The 19446-nt window shown below is 38.3% G+C and overlaps 1 protein-coding gene across 4 annotated transcripts in view; it reads right to left on the minus strand.

The window, feature by feature from the left end:
- Positions 1-17108, minus strand: part of STAMBP (STAM binding protein) — a 41755-nt gene extending 24647 nt beyond the window's left edge. The window contains exons 1-2 of one of the 4 annotated variants that reach the window (XM_082427157.1): positions 17007-17108; positions 14929-15146 (exon numbers count right to left, since the gene is read on the minus strand). In XM_082427157.1, the coding sequence (XP_082283283.1) occupies positions 14929-15131 (203 nt within the window). In that variant the 5' untranslated portion in view covers positions 15132-15146; positions 17007-17108. Of the gene's footprint in view, positions 1-14928; positions 15147-16354; positions 16588-16932 lie in introns of those variants that run through there. The other 3 variants (XM_082427159.1, XM_082427156.1, XM_082427158.1) reach the window with 3 other exon arrangements.
- Positions 17109-19446: the final 2338 nt, after the last annotated feature.

Genomic DNA, 19446 nt, shown 5'->3' on the forward strand with positions numbered 1-19446 from the left:
GTTTATAGCAATACAATCTTACCTCAGAAACAAGAAAAATCTCAAATGAACAACCTAACCTTACACCTAGAGCAATTAGAGAAAGAAGAACAAAAAAACCCCAAAGTTAGCAGAAGGAAAGAAATCATAAAGATCAGATCAGAAATAAATGAAAAAGAAATGAAGGAAACAACAGCAAAGATCAATAAAACTAAAAGCTGGCTCTTGGAGAAGATAAACAAAATTGATAAACCATTAGCCAGACTCATCAAGAAAAAAAGGGAGAAGACTCAAATCAATAGAATTAGAAATGAAAAAGGAGAAGTAACAACTGACACTGCAGAAATACAAAGGATCATGAGAGATTATTACAAGCAACTATATATGCCAATAAAATGGACAACCTGGAAGAAATGGACAAATTCTTAGAAAAGAACAACCTTCTGAGACTGAACCAGGAAGAAATAGAAAATATGAACAGACCAATCACAAGCACTGAAATTGAAACTGTGATTAACAATCTTCCAACAAACAAAAGCCCAGGACCAGATGGCTTCACAGGAGAATTCTATCAAACATTTAGAGAAGAGCTAACACCTATCCTTCTCAAACTCTTCCAAAATATTGCAGAGGGAGGACCACTCCCCAAATCATTCTACAAGGCCACCATCACCCTGATACCAAAACCAGACAAAGATGTCACAAAGAAAGAAAACTACAGGCCAATATCACTGATGAACATAAATGCAAAAACCCTCAACAGAATACTAGCAAACAGAATCCAACAGCACATTAAAAGGATCATACACCATGATCAAGTGGGGTTTACCCCAGGAATGCAAGGATTCTTCAATATATGCAAATCAATCAATGTGATACACCATATTAACAAACTGAAGGATAAAAACCGTATGATCATCTCAATAGATGCAGAAAAAACTTTTGACAAAATTCAACACCCATTTATGATAAAAACTCTCCAGAAAGTAGGCATAGAGGGAACTTACCTCAACATAATAAAGGCCATATGTGACAAACCCACAGCCAACATCGTTCTCAATTGTGAAAAAAGTGAAACCATTTCCACTAAGATCAGGAACAAGACAAGGTTGCCCACTCTCACCACTATTATTCAACATAGTTTTGGAAGTTTTAGTGACAGCAATTAGAGAAGAAAAAGAAATAAAAGGAATCCAAATAGGAAAAGTAGAAGTAAAGCTGTCATTGTTTTCAGGAGACATGATACTATACATAGAGAATCCTAAAGATGCTACCAGAAAACTACTAGAGCTAATCAATGAATTTGGTAAAGTAGCAGGATACAAAATTAATGTACAGAAATCTCTTGCATTCCTATACACTAGTGATGAAACATCTGAAAGAGAAATTAAGGAAACACTCCCATTTACCATTGCAACAAAAAGAATAAAATACCTAGGAATAAACCTACCTAAGGAGACAAAAGACCTGTATGCAGAAAACTATAAGACACTGATGAAAGAAATTAAAGATGATACAAACAGATGGAGAGATATTCTATGTTCTTGGATTGGAAGAATCAACACTGTGAAAATGACTCTACTACCCAAAGCAATCTACAGATTCAGTGCAATCCCTATCAAACTACCAATGGCATTTTTCACAGAACTAGAACAAAAATTTCACAATTTGTATGGAAACACAAAAGACCCCGAATAGCCAAAGCAATCTTGAGAAAGAAAAACGGAGCTGGAGGAATCAGGCTCCTTGACTTCAGACTATAATAGAAAGCTACAGTAATCAAGACAGTATGGTACTGGCACAAAAACAGAAATATAGATCAATGGAACAGGATAGAAAGCCCAGAGATAAACCCACGCACATATGGTCACCTTATCTTTGATAAAGGAGGCAAGCATATACAGTGGAGAAAAGACAGCCTCTTCAATAAGTGGTGCTGGGAAAACTGGACAGCTACAGGTAAAAGAATGAAATCAGAACACTCTCTAACACCATACACAAAAATAAACTCAAAATGGATTAAAGACATAAATGTAAGGCCAGACACTATCAAACTCTTAGAGGAAAACATAGGCAGAACACTATTTGACATAAATCACAGCAAGATCCTTTTTGACCCAGCTCCTAGAGAAATGGAAATAAAAACAAAAATAAACAAATGGGACCTAATGAAGCTTAAAAGCTTTTGCACAGCAAAGGAAACCATAAACAAGACAAAAAGACAACCCTCAGAATGGGAGAAAATATTTGCAAATGAAACAACTGACAAAGGATTAATCTCCAAAATATACAAGCAGCTCATGCAGCTCAATATCAAAAAAACAAACAACCCAATCCAAAAATGGGCAGAAGACCTAAATAGACATTTCTCCAAAGAAGATATACAGATTGCCAACAAACACATGAAAGGATGCTCAACATCACTAATCATTAGAGAAATGCAAATCAAAACTACAGTGAGGTACCACCTCACACCAGTCAGAATGGCCATCATCAAAAAACCTACAAACAATAAATGCTGGAGAAGGTGTGCAGAAAAGGGAACCCTCTTGCACTGTTGGTGGGAATGTAAATTTATACAGCCACTATGGAGAACAGTATGGAGGTTCCTTAAAAAACTAAAAATAGAATTACCATATGACCCAGCAATCCCACTACAGGGCATATACCCTGAGAAAACCATAATTCAAAGAGTCATGTACCACAATGTTCATTGCAGCTCTATTTACAATAGCCAGGACATGGAAGCAACCTAAGTGTACACCGACAGATGAATGGATAAAGAAGATGTGGCACATGTATACAATGGAATATTACTCAGCCATAAAAAGAAACGAAATTGAGTTATTTGTACTGAGGTGGATGGACCTAGAGTCTGTCATACAGAGTGAAGTAAGTCAGAAAGAGAAAAACAAATACAGTATGCTAACACATATATATGGAATCTTAAAAAAAAAAATGGTCCTGAAGAACTAGGGGCAGGACATGAATAAAAAAGTTTGAACTTTTTTTTTATTGATAAACATTTTTATTCTAATATTATAGTAATAATTCAAGTGCAATTCTCTTTGAAAAGTCAACTCTGTTAAAACAAAGCTTGTTAAATACCTTTCATCAAACATAAGCATATTCTTTTCAATCCCCCACAGCAGTCAGAGCCATGTAGCAGAGGTAAGATTTTTTTTTAAAGCCTACTACATTTTGTTATTGCTAAAAAATCTGAATCAGTTGTCAAGGTCTCAGAAGCAGTGATTAATTGACTTTTGAAAGCTCTACCAGATATTCTGACATAAAATCATGAATCCAGACATCTGTGTCTGGCAGCGATGTGTCCATTAAATAGACCACTACTTTCCGGTCCCAAGGGTTAGTCTCTACCTAGACGTAAAGAATGGACTTGAGGACACGGGGAGGGGGAAGGGTAAGCTGGGACGAAGTGAGAGAGTGGCATGGACATATATACACTACCAAATGTAAAATAGATAGCTAGTGGGAAGCAGTTGGAGATCAGCTTGGTGCTTTGTGACCACCTAGAGGGGTGGGATAAGGAGAGCGGGAGGGAGACGCAAGAGGGAGGCGATATGGGGATATATGTATATGTATAGCTGATTCACCTTGTTATACAGCAGAAACTAACACAACATTGTAAAGCAATTATACTCCAATAAAGATGATAAAAAAAAATTTAGTATCTGGCCCTTTTACAGAAAAAGTTCTCCGATCTCTGGACTATACTCACAGTCTCTACTCTCTTACTGTCCATTCACCTTTCAACCCACTCCAATCTTTAATCCTTCCAGTGAAATTGCTTACCAAGATTACTGATCACGTCATGACATCAAACCCAAATCCTTGCCCATCTGACACAGCTGGCCACTGTCCTGTAAATACTGACCTCTTTTGGCTCCCATGACAAAGTGATGGATTTCCTAGATTTCCTCCTACCTCTCGAACCTTCCTTCAAGGAAAGGTTTCTTGATACTTTAATACGCCATGGATCCTTCTGGCATCTCATAAATCCTATGAACCCTTCTCAGAATAATTTTTTAAAGATATAATATAAATTATGAAACATTACAAAAAGCCCAATTCTACTGTAATGCAGTTTTCAAAATATTAAAAATTTGTGATATGTGCTTACTTAATGTAAGCACATTAATGTATTGTTAATACATTAAAAAACAGGATGTAGCTGTGGGTTTAATAACTCTGTACTGTAATTCTGAAGTAGTGATAAGTATAAATGTTATTTTGAGATATCAGCAACAATCATAATTTAATACGAAAATATCTTGATTTCTACTGGTGACAAAACTACAAATATTAATAATACTGTGGTTTGACGCCTATATTCAAAATTAAAGGAAGTGCTAAATTTTAGTTAGAGATTAGTAAAAACAAGAAAAGTTTTTCCCAACCAAGTTCATGGACCCTGAATTTTATCAATGAATCCCTGTGGGTTCCTGGACCCCAGATTAATAACCACTGCACTACAAGGTCTCAGCAGTTTTCATGGCTTCAGAACCAACTATATGTTGAGTACTCCTGGGCTTGAATCTGCAACCCAGACCTCTCCTCTGAGTTCAGACTGCTACATCCAACCTACTACTGGACATCTCTACTTGGATATCTCACAGATAACTTAAACTTTACACCTTAACACGTCAAAAAACCAGGCCTGAACTCTTGAGTCGTCCCACTACCCAACCCCTTTTCAATACCACTCTCCCCATCTCAATAAATGGACCAGCAAATCCTAAGTTACTCAAGGCAGAAACTGAGGTCAGTCTTGATACCATCTTCTTTACCAAATTATCAGTAAGTTCCATGGACTCTATCTCCAGAACACCACATCCATCTGCTCCTTTCCAGTCCACCATGTTCCTTCAACCTACCAGCCTCTCTCTTGACACTCCCTCCACCAGTTACCACATAGCAGCCAAAATTTATATTTTTAAAATATAAGTAAGATTAGGTCACAACCTCACTTAAAACTTTTCAATGGCTTTCTATTGCTCTCAAGATAAAATGTAAACTCCTCACTGTGGCCTATAAGATCCTGCGTGATTTGGCCCCGCCTGCCTCTCCAACTTCATCTGCAGTCATTCTCCCTCTTCACTTGCTACACTCCAAACACAATGATCTTTCAATCCTCAGAACACACTAAGGTCTTTCTTACCTGAGAGCTTCTGAATACACAGCTGTATCTGTTTTAAATGCTCTGCTTTATGCTTTTGGAATGACCAACTCTATGGCATCCTTCAAGTCTCAAGTTTAAATCTTACGTTCTCAGATAGATGTTACTCTATTTAATTAGATACCCTTGGTTATTCCCTGTCCCAGCACTCTCTGTTGCTTCCACAGCATTTTCCCTATTTTGTGAACTGTATATTTATTTGCTTACCTGTATACTGTCTTCTTCCATAAGTAGAATAAGGACAGGGGCCATTTTACTTACTACGTATTCAGGACCTACTGCACTGTCAAGTAGACAGTGGTATATGCAATATATATTTGTTGAATGAATATGGTCCTCACCCTCAAAGCACTTTCTACGTGGGACAAGAAGACCCAGAGGGCCCTTCAGAAAATACCTGGTAGAGTGATTCCATGATTCTACTGAACTTTCTCAACTGTGATTTCCCAAAAGAATTGTGCCCCTCGGGGATTAACCAAGATGGTGGAGTAGAAGGACGTGCTCTCACTCCCTCTTGCGAGAGCACCAGAATCACAACTGGCTGCTGGACAATCATTGACAGGAAGACCCTGGACTTCACCAAGGAGGATACCCCACGTCCAAGGACAGAGGAGAAGCCACAGTGAGACGGTAGGAGGGGCGCAATCAGAGTAAAATCTAATCCCATAACTGCTGGGTGGGTGACTCACAGACTGTCGAACACTTATACCACAGAAGTCCACCCACTGGAGTGAAGGTTCTGAGCCCCACGTCAGGCTTCCCAACCTGGGGGTCCGGCAACGGGAGGAGGAATTCCTAGAGAATCAGACTTTGAAGCCTAGTGGGAATTGATTGCAGGACTTCGACAGGACTGGGGGAAACTGAGACCCCACTCTTGGAGGGCACACACAAAGTAGTGTGCGCATCGGGACCCAGGGGAAGGAGCAGTGACCCTGGGGGAGACTGAACCAGACCTACCTGCTGGTGTTGGGGGGTCTCCTGCAGAGGCGGGGGGTGGCTCTGTTTCACTGTGGGGACAAGGACACTGGCAGCGGAGGTTCTGGGAAGTGCTCCTTGGCGTAAGCCCTCCCAGAGTCTGCCATTAACTCCACCAAAGAGCCCAGGTAGGCTCCAGTGTTGGGTTGCCTCAGGCAAAACAACCAACAGGGAGGGAACCCAGCCCCACCCATCAACAGTCAAGTGCATTGAAGTTTTACTGAGCTCTGACCGCCACAGCAACAGTCAGCTCTACCCACCACCAGAGCCTCCCATCAAGCCTCTTAGATACCCTCAACCACCAGAGGGCAGACAGCAGAAGCAAGAAAAACTACAATCCTGCAGCCTGTGGACCAAAAACCACAGTTACAGAAAGATAGACAAGATGAAAAGGCAGAGGGCTATGTACCAGATGAAGGAACAAGAAAAAACCCCAGAAAAACAACTAAATGAAGTGGAGATAGACAACCTTCCAGAAAAAGAATTCAGAATAATGATAGTGAACATGATCCAGGACCTCGGAATAAGAATGGAGGCAAAGATTGAGAAGATGCAAGAAATGATTAACAAAGACCTAGAAGAATTAAAGAACAAACAAACAGAGATGACCAATACAATAACTGAAATGAAAACTACACTAGAAGGAATCAATAGCAGAATAACTGAGGCAGAAGAACGGATAAGTGACCTGGAAGACAGAATGGTGGAATTCACTGCTGCGGAACAGACTAAAGAAAAAAGAATGAAAAGAAATGAAGACAGCCTAAGAGACCTCTGGGACAACATTAAATGCAACAACATTCGCATTATAAGGGTCCCAGAAGGTGAAGAGAGAGAGAAAGGACCAGAGAAAATATTTGAAGAGATTATAGTCGAAAACTTCCCTAACATGGGAAAGGAAATAGCCACCCAAGTCCAGGAAGCACAGAGAGTCCCATACAGGATAAACCCAAGGAGAAACACGCCGAGACACATAGTAATCAAAGTGGCAAAAATTAAAGACAAAGAAAAATTATTGAAAGCAGCAAGGGAAAAACGACAAATAACATACAAGGGAACTCCCATAAGGTTAACAGCTGGTTTCTCAGCAGAAACTCTGCAAGCCAGAAGGGAGTGGCATGATATACTTAAAGTGATGAAAGGGAAGAACCTACAACCAAGATTACTCTACCCGGCAAGGATCTCATTTAGATTTGATGGAGAAATCAAAAGCTTTACAGACAAGCAAAAGCTAAGAGAATTCAGCACCACCAAACCAGCTCTACAACAAATGCTAAAGGAACTTCTCTAAGTGGGAAACACAGAGAAGAAAAGGACCTACAAAAACAAACCCAAAACAATTAAGAAAATGGTCATAGGAACATACATATCGATAATTACCTTAAACGTGAATGGATTAAATGCCCCAACCAAAAGACATAGACTGGCTGAATGGATACAAAAACAAGACCCATATATATGCTGTCTACAAGAGACCCACTTTAGACCTAGGGACACATACAGACTGAAAGTGAGGGGATGGAAAAAGATATTCCATGCAAATGGAAATCAAAAGAAAGCTGGAGTATCTATACTCATATCAGATAAAATAGACTTTAAAATAAAGAATGTTACAAGAGACAAGGAAGGACACTACATAATGATCAAGGGATCAATCCAAGAAGAAGATATAACAATTATAAATATATATGCACCCAACATAGGAGCACCTCAATACATAAGGCAACTGCTAACAGCTATAAAAGAGGAAATTGACAGTAACACAATCATAGTGGGGGACTTTAACACCTCACTTACACCAATGGACAGATCATCCAAAATGAAAATAAATAAGGAAACAGAAGCTTTAAATGACACAATAGACCAGATAGATTTAATTGATATATATATAGGACATTCCATCCAAAAACAGCAGATGACACGTTCTTCTCAAGTGCGCACGGAACATTCTCCAGGATAGATCACATCTTGGGTCACAAATCAAGCCTCAGTAAATTTAAGAAAATTGAAATCATATCAAGCATCTTTTCTGACCACAACGCTATGAGATTAGAAATGAATTACAGGGAAAAAAACGTAAAAAAGACAAACGCATGGAGGCTAAACAATACGTTAGTAAATAACCAAGAGATCACTGAAGAAATCAAAGAGGAAATCAAAAAATACCTAGAGACAAATGACAATGAAAACACGACGACCCAAAACCTATGGGATGCAGCGAAAGCAGTTCTAAGAGGGAAGTTTATAGCTATACAAGCCTACCTAAAGAAACAAGAAAAATCTCAAGTAAACAATCTAACCTTACACCTAAAGAAACTAGAGAAAGAAGAACAAACAAAACCCAAAGTTAGCAGAAGGAAAGAAATCATAAAGATCAGAGCAGAAATAAATGAAATAGAAACAAAGAAAACAATAGCAAAGATCAATAAAACTAAAAGTTGGTTCTTTGAGAAGATAAACAAAATTGATAAGCCATTAGCCAGACTCATCAAGAAGAAGAGGGAGAGGACTCAAATCAATAAAATCAGAAATGAAAAAGGAGAAGTTACAACAGACACCGCAGAAATACAAAGCATCCTAAGAGACTACTACAAGCAACTTTATGCCAATAAAATGGAAAACCTGGAAGAAATGGAAAAATTTTTAGAAAGGTATAACCTTCCAAGACTGAACCAGGAAGAAACAGAAAATATGAACAGACCAATCACAAGTAATGAAATTGAAACTGTGATTAAAAATCTTCCAACAAACAAAAGTCCAGGACCAGATGGCTTCACAGGTGAATTCTATCAAACATTTAGAGAAGAGCTAACACCTATCCTTCTCAAACTCTTCCAAAATATTGCAGAGGAAGGAACACTCCCAACCTCATTCTATGAGGCCACCATCACCCTGATACCAAAACCAGACAAAGACACTACAAAAAAAGAAAATTACAGACCAATATCACTGATGAATACAGATGCAAAAATCCTCAACAAAATACTAGCAAACAGAATCCAACAACACATTAAAAGGATCATACACCACGATCAAGTGGGATTTATCCCAGGGATGCAAGGATTCTTCAATATACGCAAATCAATCAATGTGATACACCATATTAACAAATTGAAGAATAAAAACCATATGATCATCTCAATAGATGCAGAAAAAGCTTTTGACAAAATTCAACACCCATTTATGATAAAAACTCTCCAGAACGTGGGCGTAGAGGGAACCTACCTCAACATAATAAAGGCCATATATGACAAACCCACAGCAAACATCATTCTCAATGGTGAAAAACTGAAAGCATTTCCTCTAAGATCAGGAACGAGACAAGGATGTCCACTCTCATCACTATTAGTCAACATAGTTCTGGAAGTCCTAGCCACGGCAATCAGAGAAGAAAACGAAATAAAAGGAATACAAATTGGAAAAGAAGAAGTAAAACTGTCACTGTTTGCGGATGACATGATACTATACATAGAGAATCCTAAAACTGCCACCAGAAAACTGCTAGAGCTAATTAATGAATATGGTAAAGTTGCAGGATACAAAATTAATGCACAGAAATCTCTTGCATTCCTATACACTAATGATGAAAAATCTGAAAGAGAAATTATGGAAACACTCCCATTTACCATTGCAACAAAAAGAATAAAATACCTAGGAATAAACCTACCTAGGGAGACAAAAGACCTGTATGCAGAAAACTATAAGACACTGATGAAAGAAATTAAAGATGATACCAACAGATGGAGAGATATGCCATGTTCTTGGATTGGAAGAATCAACACTGTGAAAATGACTCTACTACCCAAAGCAATCTACAGATTCAATGCAATCCCTATCAAATTACCAATGGCATTTTTTACGGAGGTAGAACAAATCATCTTAAAATTTGTATGGAGACACAAAAGACCCCGAATAGCCAAAGCAGTTTTGAGGCAAAAAAATGGAGCTGGAGGAATCAGACTCCCTGACTTCAGACTACACTACAAAGCTACAGTAATCAAGACAATATGGTACAGGCACAAAAACAGAAACATAGATCAATGGAACAAGATAGAAAGCCCAGAGATTAACCCACGCACCTATGGTCAACTAATCTATGACAAAGGAGGCAAAGATATACAATGGAGAAAAGACAGTCTCTTCAATAAGCGGTGCTGGGAAAACTGGACAGCTACATGTAAAAGAATGAAATTAGAATACTCCCTACCACCATACACAAAAATAAACTCAAAATGGATTAGAGACCTAAATATAAGACTGGACACTATAAAACTCTTAGAGGAAAACATAGGAAGAACACTCTTTGACATAAATCACAGCAAGATCTTTTTTGATCCACCTCCTAGAGTAATGGAAATAAAAACCAAAATAAACAAATGGGACCTAATGAAACTTCAAAGCTTTTGCACAGCAAAGGAAACCATAAACAAGAGGAAAAGACAACCCTCAGAATGGGAGAAAATATTTGCAAACGAATCAACGGACAAAGGATTAATCTCCAAAATATATAAACAGCTCATTCAGCTCAATATTAAAGAAACAAACACCCCAATCCAAAAATGGGCAGAAGACCTGAATAGACATTTCTCCAAAGAAGACATACAGACGGCCACGAAGCACATGAAAAGATGCTCAACATCACTAATTATTAGAGAAATGCAAATCAAAACTACAATGAGGTATCACCTCACTCCTGTTAGAATGGGCATCATCAGAAAATCTACAAACAACAAATGCTGGAGAGGGTGTGGAGAAAAGGGAACCCTCTTGCAGTGTTGGTGGGAATGTAAATTGATACAGCCACTATGGAGAACAATATGGAGGTTCCTTAAAAAACTAAAAATAGAATTACCATACGACCCAGCAATCCCACTACTGGGCATATACCCAGAGAAGACCGTAATTCAAAAAGACACATGCACCCCAATGTTCATTGCAGCACTATTTACAATAGCCAGGTCATGGAAGCAACCTAAATGCCCATCAACAGACGAATGGATAAAGAAGATGTGGTACATATATACAATGGAATATTACTCAGCCATAAAAAGGAACGAAATTGAGTCATTTGTTGAGAAGTGGATGGATCTAGAGACTGTCATACAGAGTGAAGTAAGTCAGAAAGAGAAAAACAAATATCGTATATTAATGCATGTATGTGGAACCTAGAAAAATGGTACAGATGAGCCGGTTTGAAGGGCAGAAGTTGAGACACAGATGTAGAGAATGGACATATGGACACCAAGGGGGGAAAACTGCGGTGGGGTGGGGATGGTGGTGTGCTGAATTGGGCGATTGGGATTGACATGTATACACTGATGTGTATAAAATTGATGCCTAATAAGAACCTGCAGTATAAACAAACAAACAAACAAAACAACTAATACTAAACTTTCATTGGGTTATTTGTATGGAAATATGTTAATATAAATGTTTCAGACATTACATGAAATTTCTAAACATCTTATATTTGAATTTGTGTGCAAATATGTATGGAAATATGTTAATATAAATGTTTCAGACATTACATGAAATTTCTAAAAATCTTATATTTGTATTTGTATGGAAATATGTATGGAAATATGTTAATATAAATGTTTCAGACATTACATGAAATTTCTAAAAATCTTATATGTTCTGGTATAATGTTATAAGTAATAATCTTAGTTATTACTTTAAAATGTATATCTCAGAAATAACTAATTTTCTTGTCAACTGCATTATTATGAACTTTCATCAAATCTTTAACAGTGGTCATTTTTAAGTCTTTTGTCATTTACAGACAGTTCTGGGTGTACTCTGATGCTTTTGCAAATATGTTCCTATAAAAGGGTTTCATCTTCAAGAAATTCATGGAAAAGACTCTGACAAGTACAGGTTTCTGGTAACTGACTGTAATGCTGAACTGAATGAATAAGCATTTTCAGAACTCTAATGAAAAACTGATGAACTCATAAAAGTGCTAACAAAAGATCAAGATGAAAAAAAAAATCAATTGCATGGGACTGAGTGAACTGATGAGGATGAGTATAATTTTTGTGACTTTCTGTCTGAATTAAAAAAAAAAAAAATCCCACAAGGACTCAGAGGCAAAGAATATACAAATCAATTTTCACTGCAAAGTAAAGGAGCTGTTACAGTGGAGGATTGCTGGACTGAATGTCAATATTATGACATAGTATGAGTGTGTTTCATGTTTGGTAATTGCAATCATTGTTGCTTTTGTTGTGGTCATCCATGTACAATGCTTGGTGTCAGTCTATTTATCTCTTGTAAAAATAAAATACAGTGTGTGTGTGTGAAAAAAAAATTAAAAAAAAAAAAAACACAAATGCAAGGATACGATTATTAAGACTTTCAAGACAGTGACTGCAGAGCATTAAACTCCAAGCATGGGATACCCCTGAGCAAGGGACCCTGTGTGACTGCATAGGTTGCACAACTTGAAGCTGGCTCTGCCTATAGATTAAAAACAATTTAAGAGCCTCCTCAATTAATTGCAACATATGAATTTTAACTGAGGCCTGATTTGAACAACCAAGCTGGATAGACCACAGGGGTAATTTGAATACTCACTGGATTTTTGATATTAAGATGTACTGTTAATTCTTTAGGTATTGTAATTGTACTCTGTTTGTGTTTAATAAAAAAAGAGTTCTTATATTGATATTTAGAGCTACATACTAAATATTTACAGATGAAATAGCAGGATGGCTGGGATTTGCCTTAAAATAATCTGAGGGAGGGACTAGTGGGTAAGGGCATGGATGAAAAAAATGATTGGCCAGAAGTGGAAAATAGTTGAAGCTGGCTGTTGTGTAGGAGAGTTCATCACAATAGTCTCTATATAGTCACGTACTCTTTTTTTTTAATTAAAAAAATATATTATTATCATTCTTTAAAAAAAAAAAAAAAAAGAATTGTGCCCCTCATTCTGAGAGAACTACCTACAAGATTACTGGAAATATACAAGAATACTAATTCTACCAGCAGCAGAGTATATGAAGAGAGGGACAATAGCCAAAGAAACTTCTCAGGAAAATAAATTTTGTGCCCATTGTGCCTAGGAATGAAAAATCATAAAAGCAAAGAGAGGCAGAAATATAATTATAATTCTACGAAACTTTATCAACATTGAGGCCACATAACAGGACATTATGGTATGGATGGACGCAAGATCTCTGAGGAAACAGACACTATTTCTAAACTTAAAAAAAAAACAATAGCAGTCCCTTTTCTCCATTCTAAAATTACAATATGAATTCTAGGCAATCCACTCTTACACCTACTCTTCTTTAGAGTACTGGTTCTCAACTGGGTCAGTTTTGCCTCTTAAAAAGCATTAGTTGATGTCTGGAGACATTTTGGGTTGTCACAACTTGGGGGTAAAGGGTTCTACTGGCATCTAGTGAGCAGAGAGACCAAAGATGCTGCTAAATATGCTACAATGCACAGAACACTCCCCACAACAAAGAATTATTCAACCCCAAATGTCATTAACACCAAAGCTGACAGACTCTGCTTTAGAGTAGCATGTGATCAAAAACTTAGTATCATATAATTGATAGGCATACATCATCTCTGGAAGAACATATAAGAAACTAATAAGAGTGATTGTCTCTGGGGAGGGGAGCTAAAGGTTTGGGGGAAAAGAAGAGTGGTAGGGAGATTTAGTTTTTAAATATACACCCTTTTGTCCCTTCTGAATTCTGTACTACACGTACATGTTACCTATTCAAAAACAATAAAAAATAACCAAAAATTAGTGTGGCTCAAGACTACGATCTCAAAAGACTACCTTCAATTCATGAAACATTACCAAAAAGAAAACAAAAAGAACAGGACTTATGTTGTAGAATGAATCCTGAATTAAGAGTTAAGAAAATCCAGGTTTTGTCACTCCAAACTGTGGAACAAAGTCTACCGCTAAACCCGGAGGGTGTCTCCTCATATGCAGAATGGGAGGATGATGCGCCTTACTCAATGTGCGCAGAACTGTGAAGATCAAGTGAAATAATGCAGGTGAAATATTCTATAAACTATTTAAGAGCCATACAAATACACTGTAATTATTATTGTTTTAAGATCCTGGTATCATGAAAGAACAAAACTAGAAATTATAAATGAGACCCTTTAACATTATTCCCTTCCTAAATTAGACATCTTTTCCAATATCACTGGGGCTTTAGCAATTGTTCCTGTTAACTGAACTGAAATCTTCAATTTATGCTGCAAGAGGCTAAGCAACTCAAGGGAAAGGTCTTATGATGAGCTATACAAACTGTAGGTGATCAATACTTATTTGATGATTTTTATGCTTATGATTAAGGTTAAGAAAAAAACTTTTTCCTGAGTCATTCAATTTGCTACAAAATAAGTAGAGGTGAGGAATTTTGGCTCTGTTAAACCTCAACAATAATTCTCTGATTGGCTCTCTTAATAGAGAGAGGACAGCGAAAAACATTCATCAATACAAAACATGTATAGTTTAAACACCAACTCTCTTGCCTAACAGCTGGGCCATGTGGGCACAAGCCAAAGAGCTAGGTCTCTTACTCATGAAATTACTGAGTCATGAAAACAACACTTTCAGTATTCATGTCTTTGAATGTCAAGGACAGCCAATATGTAGGAGCTGCTAGCAAAAATGATTAATGATAATGATGCTGTAAAGTTCTCTAGTTTTAGCAATTCTGAGCTGAAATAAACGAGCACAAGGACAGAATGAGTGAGGCATCAGTCACCGGAAAAGAAAAAGGAAACTGGAGGCGTCTTACGTGATATACTTGTTATAGAGGATGAACGCATGTTCAATGTTGCCTTCCTCAGAGTAAATAGATGCCATTCGGATAATCTCCACTCCAGAGCGGAAGTACCGACGGGGTGGAATGTCTTCGTTTATCTCCACTGCGCTACCCATCTGGGAGAGAGCCCTCACCCGGTCTTCGGGTGGGAGGCTCACATCTCCATGGTCAGACATCAGGACCAAGAAGTTCTGAAACAGAAAAAAAAAAAAGATGGCATCAACACCAAGGCCCCCATCAGCCGAGCACAGCCTAGTACACTGTGTTTTTCCCACAAACCTCTACCTTACAAAGAAATTAAGAGAAAAATACCACATGCTGTAGCTCATATCAAATAAGGTCTCTTTCCCACAAGAAGCCTGAGACCCTCAAGGAAGCCTATATCACAAGGACGAACGGATTGGCAGACTCAAAAACCCATAAACCCTGCACCATAATTACGTGGTACAAAGAGTATAACTATAATGAGCCACGAGGGGTTCAATTCTCTCTTCATGCTAATCATTCCATGTCATTAGGTAGTCCTGCCCTTGGCATCATAAAAACAGGGACAGTATCTTATATTTTTTCCATTATCTGTCCTCCCAGCTACCCACTTCCATCCACCCCAGTACCTGGCAGAGTATACTCAATCAACTTTCATGATGATAACTGACTTCAAGCTGATCATTTAACCTGAGGGTAACTGACTTGAGCATACGGTTAGTTAGAGGAAATGGTGTGGGAATGAATGCTCATAATCCTAACTCTGCTCATGAAACCACTATTCCAGTCAATCTACAACATCATTCACCATTTCAGGGCAAGGAACTTAGATCTAGAAAACAATTTATTCAAATCTATCTTCAAAGACTAAGTACTCTTTGAATAACAAAAGGACACAAAGGTAACTTGAAATGCAAAAGACAAACCAACAAAAAACCCTGGAAGTTTTCCCTCCTTGGGTGTCAGACTGCAGTCATTCTATAATCTTTCTTGATATTGTTGCCGTTAGAATCAGACTCCAACTTCCAATCAGATGTCACTCTATGATCATTTCCAAAAAGATTCTGGTAATTGGATACATACTGAATTACAGCACATCCTAACCAGCATGCTGTAAAATATACAAGCTACAGTAGATTTTGGAATTCAAGGCCCTGTGTCAACTGGCCTCATTTTGTCCTTTCAATCTTAAACCTTACTCATTCCCAACAGAGATCTTTTGCTTCAGTCAGGATTCTTATCTGCCCAGAAATCCTGACATTTCAGTTTCATTTGTCTATCCACTGTTTTTGTTTTCCATTCCAACCCCTCCCTCAGAGATGGTCTTCTCCGGGCCAATTCTATCTCTAGGTCACACTTCCTCGACCAACCTTCTTCTCAAACACCCTAATAGTACAAAAGTTGTGGGGACTACCAGGGATGTAGAGGTATTCCGTCTCCTGTGCGAGCTTTTTTAGGGGCTCAGAAGGCTACTAGCAAATCTAAAAACTCCCAAAGTTGTCTAATTAGTAAACTCAGGGCAAAGCCCATCAAAGCTAACTGAAGCATAGCAAGCTTGTTGCTCTTCAGTCCCTCTCGGTAGAGGATCTTTTGGTAGAGAATGGAACCCCCTCCCGAGGCCAGGAAGTGGTGCCCAGAGCTCCAAGGCTCAGCAACACTCCAGGGAGGAGATGCAGTATCCGTAAATAAGTGGGGAAGGTGGCGTAAAGAACCGAGGGGGAAAAATGCGGAGGCGAAAGGAAGTAGCAGGAATGAGCGAAGGGGGCGTATACAGTGGAGAGGGACCTCCTGACAACTGCGTGAGGCCCCCTTCTCGAAGGCACTCAAGCCCAAGTTGTCAACACCCGGCAAAATCAGCCAAGGTTTTCGGGTCTTTTGCGTGCGGTAGGAGGGGACGCGCTGGGCCCGGCTGGGGACCAGAGCCGTCAGGGGCCTGGCGCGCGGCAGGCCGGGCAGGGGGCGCGGGGAGAAGGCTGAGGGCCCCACACTCACGGTGGCCGCTCCCCGCCAGAGTCCGACCACGCTCAGCGGCCCGGCCCCACCATACTCCCGGGACCCTTCCCCACCTGTCCCCGCGGACGACACTCGGCGCTTCCGGAAACGTCACATCCGGCGCCCACCCCGCCCCCTCCCTCTGGTCTATCGGTTAATTCTCAAGAACTTAGGGCAAGGGGCGGCGACTGGTGGGCGGGGCTAGAGCTGCCACCTGCGGAAAAACCCACCAATGAGGAGAGAGCGGGGCGGTGGCCACTTTGGTAAAACAAAACCAACGGGGAAGAAAGGGGAAACAAATAGTTAAAGGACCCAATGACCAAGCTAACTTTTATTTTTAGGTTAGCGCAGTAGATGTCTGCTCTAACCTAAAATGTCTGCACTAACCACCGATGCATTCCACCATGTGAAAGGCTACACAAGTTGTAATACAACATCCCTTAGAAAAGCTTAGAAAGTATGGAATCAGATAAAATCTATTACATAAATCATACATTTATTGGAACTAGACTGGCAACTTTCATGCTTACCCCATACCTTCATGTCCTTCACATTTGTGAGATATGTTAAATGATTATGTCAGTCCTAAAAAGCTACCTTGTCCCAGTTCTCTGGAGAAAACTGTATGAGCTTTATCAGAATTGATTGGGTGTTGAACACTATCCCACCAGCCTATCAATGCCCTATATATACTACTAAGTCATTGGAAAACCAGGAGATGAGCTGTGTTTTTACTTTTATTTTTATTGCTAAATACATATCCTCGGGTCTTCTCTATGTGGAAATTTGCTTTCTCTGAATTTCCATTCCCTTATTTTTTAGAAATTACTCAAGTCTCAGCTCTTGATTTCACCTTAATTTTGTTCATTGCCACATTCAGAAACTCAATGTCCAGTTCTGTTTTAAATCTTTGTGGCCAGAGAGGTAGGTCACATTAGACTAATTGGCTGTTAAGGTCCATCCTTGTTAGTGGCAAGGTTTCCAGAGGAAGAGTATTTGGGGAGCAATCATTCTAGTGGTTTCCACTAGTAGGATCTAAAAGTAAATTTCATTTTGTAAACTTTAGCACACCACTTTAGCCCCTCACGTTCTTTTTTGAATACTGGTTAAATCATTAATTTTTTAAGCACATGTTACAAAAAATTTTACCCGTAAATTTGAAAAGCATATCTTCTACAACTATTTCCTTTTCAAACCGAAAACCTTTCAAAGCTTCATTAAGAAAAGACTTCATCAGCTTGTTACTAGAAATTTCTCTCTATGTTTTCATGGATTAACGGATTCTCTTGATGGGGTTACCCTCACATAAGAAGCAGGTGCACATTTGTTTTAGTTTAGCAATATTAGTTCTTGGTCATCATAATATTCATTAAATGTTTTAATATTTAAAGCTGTTTCAATTTCTAGTCTGAATTTTGTTAAATATTACATTTGAATTTGTCCCTGCTTCAGTGTATAGTATTCAGCTTTATAAATTTTAAAAAATATTAGTAGACCAAAGAACAAAGTTTAATATTTAAGATTGTCTAGAAATACTATATCAATATACATTTGTTCTTGACCACTATATAATACCAATGAATTTGCTTGCTTTGGACCACTGCAAAATTGTCAAGTACTTTTCTATTTATCTACACATACTATTTCATAAATGGGTGTGCTTAACAAGTACTAAACGCTTTAAAACTGAAATAGAAACCCATTTGCTTTGGAGTCTGATTGTATTACCCAGTAATTGAATTGCTTTGTCCTACTGCTGTCCAGAAGAATACCCACAATTTCTTTAAACTCTAAAAATAGTTGCTATAATAAAAAAGATCTTCTGCCTCATTGTCTTATTAACTTAAAATTTTGAATCTTATGAAAGAACTACTATTTTGATTTTGAGTAGGATTTTCCTGCCAGATAGCCCCTCTATCACACCCACATAAAGCCAACATTCAAGGAGGGATTGCTGATCTGAAAACCTGGCTAAACTTACCAGGGTTTCTAAATCAGGGAAAAGAAAGCTCTTTCTGAAAATTTCAGTTTGTTTATGTTACTTTCTACACAAAATTGTTGGCCTGAGGTATTAGACCACTGTTTTTTGCCTAGCAAAGGACATAAGACTAACTTTTTAATGTCACAACGCCGATAAAATTGTATTGAAAATGAGTGTTTAATCTCTAAGGGTGACTGTGCAAAGCAATGGGGACAAAAATATATGTATGACACATGTGTATATTATAAATGCATGGAAATTATGTTCCTTTTCAGTTGGAGTTGGAATTACCTTATGAAGAAGTTGTTCCTTGGGAAGGCTACAGTAAAACTAGTAACATAGAGGTGAATCTGAGGTTTGGGGCTCCACCTGCAGTTTGTTTTGAAGAATACTGTCTCCTGTCACCAAGAAAAATATCTAGTTGGGAAAATGAGGTTTTGGGGGTTTTTTTTGTTTGTTTTTATTTTTTAACGTCTTTATTGGAGTATAATTGCTTTACAATGGTGTGTTAGTTTCTGCTTTATAACAAAGTG

This window comes from Balaenoptera physalus, assembly GCF_965194825.1.
Source record: "Balaenoptera physalus genome assembly, chromosome: 15".
Classification (NCBI taxonomy): Eukaryota; Metazoa; Chordata; class Mammalia; order Artiodactyla; family Balaenopteridae; genus Balaenoptera; species Balaenoptera physalus.